Here is a 9500-nt window from a genome sequence, read left to right as displayed (position 1 = left end):
AATTGTACACTAATTAGCATGAAGTTGTAAACCCCTCCTTGCGCACACACTCCGCGCGACCATTGGCCAATCCAGGGAGCTGTCAGAAATGCAGAGCACGCCCCTAACTCACCAGGGATAAAAGCTTGTTTGAGCCACAGCATCAGCAACAGGTACCCAAGGGGTGCACTAGGATACAGGTTGGGAAAGACAACCACATTCCTACACTAAAAACTAATACTAATTGTAAGTTTTTTGGTTGCTCTAAGGATACCTTTACAGTTCAACTTTTTTGCCCAAAGTTTCCGGTAACCTCTAACGTTTGTGACAAATACAGAGCCAGGATTACAATCGTTACAAGGCTGGTCTTGGAATTTGACAGTGAGATGGAGTTGTCGGATATTTCGTTCCCTGTCACCTCTGCTGATGACTTTTATGACGACCCATGCTTCAACACCAGCGACATGCATTTCTTCGAGGACCTGGACCCCCGGTTGGTCCACGTGGGACTCCTCAAGCCAGACGACCACCATTACAACGAAGACGAGCACATCAGGGCACCGAGCGGGCACCACCAAGCTGGGAGGTGCCTCCTCTGGGCATGTAAAGCTTGCAAGAGGAAAACCACAAACTCTGACCGGAGGAAGGCTGCTACGATGCGGGAGAGGAGGAGGCTGGGAAAGGTCAACGACGCCTTCGAGAACCTGAAGAGATGCACGTCGAACAACCCCAATCAGAGGCTTCCCAAGGTGGAGATCTTAAGAAATGCAATCAGCTACATCGAGTCTCTGCAATCTCTGCTCAGGGGCCAGGACGGCGAGAACTACTACCCGGTGTTGGAACACTATAGCGGGGATTCTGATGCATCCAGTCCACAGTCCAACTGCTCTGATGGAATGGTGAGTTGGTGCATCTTGACATCAGTGTATGTGCATGACCCCACTGGAATTCGGTAGTTTTTATTCAATAAAACCTATTTGCAGGTCTATATAAATACATTTAGTAGGCCTATTCGATTTGATTTTCTTATATTATTTTGGAACTACCAATTGGATATCACGAAATCGTGGAGAAAAATTGGTAAATAGTACATCAAGAAGAAAAAATGTTAGATGCTAAAGTACAAAGAAAAGGTGGGATATAAGTATATAGTTTGAGATATTCATGTCATTCAATATCACTCCAAAAGCTGTCAGAACACACGGTGTTATTTTATTGATCGAATTCTTAGATTGCATTTATTAATGTTTTATCCAGATGGACTATAATGCCCCAACGCGCACGTCCGCAAGACGAAGCAACTATGACAGCTCTTATTTCGCCGAGACTCCAAATGGTAAGTTATTATTTTAAAGTGTTATATTATTGTGACTTGTTAGGCCTAGACCTTTATTATACGGTTTTTAAAATACGTTTTTTTTCAGCAGCTCTCCTTCAGTAGCCTAATGCACAAGACCCAAGGCAGACATTTTTTGACACACATGTAGATAATGTTACTTGTCTCTGACTGATGCTTCCTTCACCTCTGTTACAGCTGATTCCAGAAGCAACAAGAACGCAGCAGTCATTTCCAGCCTGGATTGTCTTTCCAACATCGTGGAGAGAATCTCTACAGACACGTCTGCGTGCACTGTGTTATCAGGCCAGGAGGGTTCCGAGGGTAGCCCCTGTTCTCCACAAGAGGGATCTATCCTGAGCGAAACGGGGGTACCCGTGCCGTCACCGACCAACTGCCCACAGCCGTCCCATGACCCCATCTACCAAGTGCTATGAACACAGTGATAGTATGGCTACAGTTATGAAAACGAATCGATTCCTGTAAATTGTAGAAAACAACAAACGGACAGAGTTGCAGAATGTTGCTGTGGTAGAATAATGTGATGATGGCAAAGCTGTCATTCCTTCTAATAGAAAGGTTTCAATTCCTTGAAGATCAATCATTGGCTTCCCATTGGTCACGTTTTATGAGATATCCTTTCCGACTTATTTATGTAGGCCTAAGTGTAATCGTAAATGAAATATTTGACCACTTTCTTAGACTTGTGTGTGTGTGTCATCGTCATCTTTTGTTCTTTCCTTGCGATTTTTATTGTTTATGACAATAGAGGACCATATTTGTATATGTGTAAATAAGAGGTGATTTTTTTTTTTATAAACAAAAAAAAGTGTTTTATGTATTTAATGTAGGCTGAGGCGCTTGGTTTGTTTGTTGTGAGAAATGTTTAACTTTATATTTATACATCTTAAAATGAGTGAAATGCTTTCGATGTTATTATAAATAAATTACTATGACTATTTATACAAACCGTGTTCCATCATTTATTCTATTTTGCCAAGATAACTGTGAATGTGTGTCGTTAATGCCTGGCATGTTTAACTTGAGGAACATGGGTAGAAAATATTGAAATTCAAAATTCAAAAACACTGTAGCATATTATACTGTATTAATTAAGCATATTATATAATAATAGTATGCCTATTGTAAATAGGGTAATGTTTAGTTTTGATTTAAATTCATCAATGGAGAAGAGTTGTTAGTTTAATGTTCACATACATTTAATAACAAAATTAAACGTAACACAGGACACAATAGCATATTATCGAATGTAAATTATTTCGATTATTACTCCATGTCATAGGCCTATCACATCTAACGTCTCAAAGCATGAACTATGATGGGAAGGTTATAGGCTATGGCCTATATTAAATACATCTTATTGTATTCCTAACTGATGGGTTTGATAAGGTCACAAATTACCCACAAACAAGACAGAAACTGTTGCCATAAAATAATATGTCTAAAAAAAATAATATGTCTAACATATTATTTTATAAGATAGGCCTAATTAATATCCCTTAAAATAACCTATCAACGCAGGGCCGGAATACTTACTAGCGTGCGTGCAGCTCTAATTGTTGCATAAATCATGCATTGATGTCGAATGGAGATTTGCACAAAAATCCATGTCATGCTTTAATGCAAAACAAATTTTGTTTAGCCGTAACACACCATTTTAAATGATTACGAAGGTTTCCGCTGTTTCAATTCACACAAATACATTGACAGTATACGCCTAGTCTACAATGTTTTTCTCTCCATTCTATAATGGCATTTCCATAAGTATATCTGTATTCGTGAATTCATTTCCAAAAGAAAACGTTACTTATATTTATGTTAAATATTCACGCAAGGAGTACAAGTTATGAAAATAGATTTTAGGCCTATAAACCTATAGCCTTTCTTCTTTTTAAGGCTATCCCGAAAAAAAACACATTTTAACATATGCATGCTATTCCGTGTCTGACTGACATTTAGCAGGCTAGATGTACAAATAATTGCTATTCATTCAATGAAACCGTTTGGCTATCTATGGTCAAATGTAAAAACAACATTAGGTCCGATTTGACCTATAGCAATGGTCTATATTTGAAACATTATAACCAATTAGAATAAATACACTTTAATGGAAATGTACTATGAGGTGTGTTAACATTATTGTTTTTGCCTTTATTTATTGTCCTGTTCAAAAGTGAATGACAGCAACAACAAAAATCTTGAACAGAAGCGAAAGGAAACATACATCTGTGTGTTTTTGGCTGAGAAGTGAGCAAAGTGAGTCGCTGGCCCTTATGGGTCTAACATTTGAGCAGAGACAGCAGTAGCGCCATCACGAGTTCAGATTGTGTACTGCAATGCAAAAGCCCGGAGCAATAATTCAACTAGGCCAATAAGGCTACAGCAAAGATGAGGGCTGTTACAACATTTTCCATGTAGACAGTCTCTACTCGGCGGAAATATAGGCCTATAGTACGGTCGCTTATATGACAATGAATCTATAGGAAACTTACTATGGCGGGCTTGCTGCAAAATCTCATGGTCTTGTGCTCTTTTGAGAGATGAACACCTAGCTGGCTGTTATCTCGTCACAAAAATAGTTGCGCATGGGCATAACTGTCTGGGCTGTAATGTGTCCCGGGGCGCCGTCGACTTGCTGTAGTAGGCAGGGGAACCACTTTGGTTTTAGAAGTGAGGGGACATAACCTGGCGGGGTCCCCCCATTTATTGGGCATTTAAAGCTAATTTTCTGCATTTTTACACAATCCAATATGCTGTCTTTATTTAGAACAAAAATTAAGCAAAAATGCCCACAGTCATCAACTAAGTATGAGATTCTTATTAAATATGTTCAACTGATTAACAAGACTGAATTAGATCAAAGGTAATTAAAGTAAAAATATTGTGTTGCACCTTTAACCAATAGCCTAACAAATAAACAACTCTTGATAAAATACAGAGACTTCTGATTGTCTTTATTAAGACATCCTCTGTATCAAATGTCAGCCTGACTGACCATCCAGACCAACCAGCCAGACCAACCAGCCAGACCAACCAGCCAGACCAACCAGCCAGACCAACCAGCCAGACCAACCATCCAGACCAACCAGCCAGACCAACCATCCAGACCAACCAGCCAGACCAACCAGCCAGACCAACCACCCAGACCAACCAGCCAGACCAACCAGCCAGACCAACCAGCCAGACCAACCAGCCAGACCAACCAGCCAGACCAACCAGCCAGACCAACCAGCCAGACCAACCAGCCAGACCAACCATCCAGACCAACCAGCCAGACCAACCATCCAGACCAACCAGCCAGACCAACCAGCCAGACCAACCACCCAGACCAACCAGCCAGACCAACCAGCCAGACCAACCATCCAGACCAACCAGCCAGACCAACCAGCCAGACCAACCAGCCAGACCAACCAGCCAGACCAACCAGCCAGACCAACCAGCCAGACCAACCATCCAGACCAACCAGCCAGACCAACCATCCAGACCAACCAGCCAGACCAACCAGCCAGACCAACCAGCCAGACCGAGCCCCCTGCACGTCCGACCCCCACCAGTCTAGTCAATTTCCTTCCCAGTTCCCACCTTAATTTTTTTTTAAAGGAAAGGTTTGGGAACAACAACAAAATACACAAAACCCCCCACATACACCTTAAATATACATTAAAACAGCAAATCACAGCAAATCCTCCATATAATGAATTATAATTAATAGGCCTAATAGTACTGTAGAGCCCTTTTTACTTGCACACAATTTAGCTGGGTTGCCCCATCCTGTCCCTAGGAGTCCACCACTCTGCAAAGCCCCAACCCAACACACCACACTCAGCTTTAGGATCTTAGTGAAACATTCAGTATTGGTTTCGGGTGTGTTAAGCCAAGGCCAGACTGACAACCCACAGGACGGCAGAGCCCAAAGGCCAGGACTTAGCAACCCAGCAGCTAGGGATTGCCTAAGTACGGTGGCTTGCCAAAGTATTCACCCCTCTTGGCATTTTTCCTCTTTTGTTGCCTTACAACCTGGAATTAAAATATATATATATTTTTTTTTTGGGGGGGGTTTGTATCATTTGATTTACACAACATGCCTACCCATTTGAAGATGCAAAACACTTTTATTGTGAAACAAACAAGAAATAAGACAAAAATATTGAAACCTTGAGCGTGCATAACTAGTCACCTCGCTCAAAGTCAATACTTTGTAGAGCCACCTTTTGCAGCAATTACAGCAGCAAGTCTCTTGCGTATGTCTCTATAAGCTTGGCACATCCAGCCACTGGGATTGTGCCCGTTCTTCAAGGTAAAACTGCTCCAGCTCCTTCTAGTTGGATGGGTTCTGCTGGTGTACAGCAACCTTTAAGTCATGCCACAGGTCTGGGCTTTGACTAGGCCATTCCAAGACATTTAAACGTTTCCTCTTAATCCACTCAAGTGTTGCTTTAGCAGTATGCTAAGGTCATTGTCCTGCTGGAAGGTGAAACTCCGTCCCAGTCTCAAATCTCTTGAAGATTGAAACAGGTTTCCCTCAAGAATTTCCCTGTATTTAGCGCCATCCATCATGCCTTTAATTCTGACCGGTTTCTCAGTCCCTGCCGATGATAAACCTACTCACGGCATGATGCCGCTACCACCATGCTTCACTGTGGGGATGGTATTCTCGGGGTGATGAGAGGTGTTGGGTTTGCGCCAGACATAACGTTTTCCTTGATTTCAAAAAGCTCAATTTTAGTCTCATCTGACCAGAGTACCTTCTTCCATATGTTAGGGGAGTCTCCCACATGCCTTTTGGCAAACACCAAATGTATTTTCTTATTGTTTTCTTTAAACAATGGCTTTTTTTTCTTGCCATTCTTCCGTAAAGCCCAGCTCTGTGGAGTGTACGGCTTAAAGTGGTCCTATGGACAGATACTCCAATCTCCGCTGTGGAGCTTTGCAGCTTTTTCAGCGTTATCTTTGGTCTCTTTGTTGCCTCTCTGATTAATACCCTCCTTGCCTGGTCTGTGAGTTGGTGGGGGCCCTCTCTTGGCAGGTTTGTTGTTGTGCCATATTATTTCCATTTTTAAATAATGGATTTAATGGTGCTCCGTGGGATGTTCAAAGTTTCGAATACTTTTTCATAACCCAACCCTGATCTGTACTTCTCCACAACTTTGTCCCTGACCTGTTTGGAGAGCTCCTTGGTCTTCATGAAGCCGCTTGCTTGGTGGTGCCCCTTGCTTAGGGATGTTGCAGACTCTGGTGCCTTTCAGAACCGGTGTATATATACACTGAGATCATGTGACAGATCATGTGACACTTCGATTGCACAGGTGGACTTTATTTCCCTAATTATGTGACCTCTGAAGGTAATTGGTTCCACCAGATTTTATTTAGTGGCTTAATAGCCAAGGGGGTCTCATATGCACACAACACTTTTCCATTTTTATATTTTTTGAATTTTTTGAAACAAGTTATTTATTTCATTTCACTTCAACAATTTGGACTATTTTGTGTGTCCATTACTCGAAATCCAAATAAAAATCTATTTAAATTACAGGTTGTAAAGCAACAAAATAGGAAAAAATTTAATGGGGGTGAAAACTTTTGCAAGGCACTGTTTCTCCTCTGACGTGGGCATGTTTTCAAAACAGGCTCCTTTAGTCGTACTGCATTGCATATAAGGCATCCAGATCTTATGAAAGTTGTCCAGTAAACCCTTAATCTGGTATTAAATCAAATCTAGTGATACATAACTTCACATTGTGAGAGGATAACCAACCTTCCAATTAATGCCAATGTATTTCTTAGCTACTATAAATGCTTGGTTGCACAGTTTCTTCAGATAACAGTCTCCAGTATCAACATTTCCAAGCAAACAAAAACAGGGAGAAGGGAGAACCTTTAGACATGCTGAGATAAAAGTACATGCTCTTTACTAGAATTCAACAAGCCTTCGCAAGACCATAACATATGCAAATATGTGCCCTTTTGTGTTTTACAACTCCGGCAGAGGAATGACATTTCTGAGTGCATGTATTTCAGTGTCACTATGTTCTATGGATGGCCTTAAACTGCAGTCATTTATGTCTGAGAAGATATGAACATGACGGGGCATTCAAACATATCTGTATCCATTCATCATCATCAATAGTTTCTACCAGATCTTGCTCGCATTTTTGTTTGACATGTTTTGTGTCATTGGGAAAAGCCTCTATCATCCCTTGATTGTCACGTTCGTCATAACGAGGAGACTAAGGCGCAGCATGATAAGAATACATTCTTTTATTACATGGGGAACACTAAACAAACTAACAAAACAAACGTGAAGCTATAAGACACAATTGCTGACATGCAACTACACATAGACAATAACGCACAAAACGAAAATGGTAACCTAAATAGGATCCCCAATCAGAGACAACTATAAACAGCTGTCTCTGATTGGGAACCAATTCAGGCCACCATAGACCTACATATACCTAGACATACCAAAACCCCATAGAATTACAAAAAAAACCTAGACAAGACAAAACACACATACACCCTCGTCACACCCTGACCTAACCAAAATAATAAAGAAAACAAAGATAACTAAGGTCAGGGCGTGACATTGACATGGTTCAACAAGCCAACAAATAATCAGATTATACTTTTTTGGTTTTTAAAATGGCTGTCATCATGGAGTTAGAACTGGGATCATCTATACTGTGCTTATGAAGTCACAAAAAAGGAGAGCAACAGCGAATTTAGCAAACAAGGCATTTGTGGTAAGTGCATTGGGGCTGCCATATTTTTCACCTCTGCTACTGAAGAGCGAATATTGAAAATGGTTAATTGAAATTGATGAAACGGTCATCAGAAATGTTAAATAAAATAGTAAATGGTCAACAGTAAATGGCAAATGGTTAACAGAAAATTAACACTAGGCAGAAGTTACTCATGGGCAATTCCACGGTAACAAAATGATGCTGAGACTCAGATTTTTCATTTTAAGTTAAACTTACAAAAACATATTTACTTGAAGAACAGTACAGATACCAAGTTTGGAACCAGATGCCGGCACAAACACCACAAACAATCATTCTGTTACCAAACTACGTCTACACAGTTCTTCAAGTAAATCTGTTTTACAATTTTCATTTCTTTATGGTTTATAAAACTTTTTTTATTTTTATCATTCTGCTACCTTGGAATTGCCCTCATTACATGTGCATGGTCACAGAAACACTTCTTTCTGGTTAGTTGTTCGCATGATGAGTAACCTTGCCTGATACCTGAAAAGTTGCAATGGCTATAGGCTTTTAGCGGACTAATCTGCTCTTCTGATGTGCAGAACACCCTTATTCTAACCCTGCCAGTCATATTTGAGCCATGGCTCAGATGGGTCTCTGTGAGGAGGAGATCAAAGGATGGTGAATTGTAACTGAGGTGATTCAGTTACCACACATGCATGATGAGTAGGCCTAACCTTGCCTGAGACCTGCAGAGTTGCATTGGCTCCCCGAGGATTCAGCTTAGCAGGTCTATGCTGCGTGTTGGTTACACAAGTCTAAAATCGATGACAAGAGAGCCGACATGGCTAGCATGTACTACTACATGGGGGTGCAGAGTTACGCTCCTGCTTCACACCTCCAAGAAGAAATTTGAATACAATTCAAATGGAAATTGAAAAGCGAAAATGCTTAATTGGGTAGTTGGGAAATTAAAACAGACACTTGAAATTCCACTTTGCATTTGCGATTCTTTGTTTACCATTTGGCTTTTTCTGTTTACCATTTACCATTTTTATTTAGAATGATTTTTTTTACAATTTCCAACTATTTTCTATTTTCATGTAAACTTTTCAATGTAATTGTGGCCTATTTAATGCGCACTGATACGATAATAAAAATACATTTATCATTTTCACAATCCTATTTAGAGTTTAAGCATTGCTTTTTCAAACTGGCACTCTCCACCCTCCATAGTTACATACCAGAACATTGTTTGCTCCTTTCAATCTAGGTTACAATATAATTCAATTTAATTGTGATGTCAATTCAAGTGTTTGCATTTTCTCTCAGAATGGTGGGGTGGGATGTTGAAGAAACCTTCATTATAATGCAATATTTCTTCTAACGTAGGGCTAACACGTTCCACAAGTTAATCTAGGTCTACTCTTGCAAACACACCAATATTCTGCCTTTTA

General features: G+C 40.4%; 1 protein-coding gene across 1 annotated transcript; it reads left to right on the top strand.

Moving 5' to 3' along the window:
* The first annotated feature begins 161 nt into the window (after positions 1–161).
* Positions 162–2284, top strand: LOC124037027 (myoblast determination protein 1 homolog 2). The gene is made up of 3 exons (XM_046351649.1): positions 162–878; positions 1237–1315; positions 1514–2284. The coding sequence occupies exons 1-3, from the start codon at positions 366–368 to the stop codon at positions 1750–1752; spliced, it is 831 nt and encodes a 276-aa protein (XP_046207605.1). The 5' UTR covers positions 162–365; the 3' UTR covers positions 1753–2284.
* Positions 2285–9500: the final 7216 nt, after the last annotated feature.

Source organism: Oncorhynchus gorbuscha, linkage group LG06, assembly GCF_021184085.1.
Source record: "Oncorhynchus gorbuscha isolate QuinsamMale2020 ecotype Even-year linkage group LG06, OgorEven_v1.0, whole genome shotgun sequence".
Lineage (NCBI taxonomy): Eukaryota > Metazoa > Chordata > Actinopteri > Salmoniformes > Salmonidae > Oncorhynchus > Oncorhynchus gorbuscha.
Note: the sequence above shows the minus strand (reverse complement) of the source record. Positions and strands in the feature narration are given on the sequence as shown.

Coding starts and splice junctions, on each gene's coding strand:
- LOC124037027 (XM_046351649.1), top strand. CDS start 366: ATGGAGTTGTCGGATATTTCGTTCCCTGTCACCTCTGCTGATGACTTT. Junction 879..1,236: donor CCAACTGCTCTGATGGAATG/GTGAGTTGGTGC, acceptor TGTTTTATCCAG/ATGGACTATAATGCCCCAAC. Junction 1,316..1,513: donor TTTCGCCGAGACTCCAAATG/GTAAGTTATTAT, acceptor CCTCTGTTACAG/CTGATTCCAGAAGCAACAAG.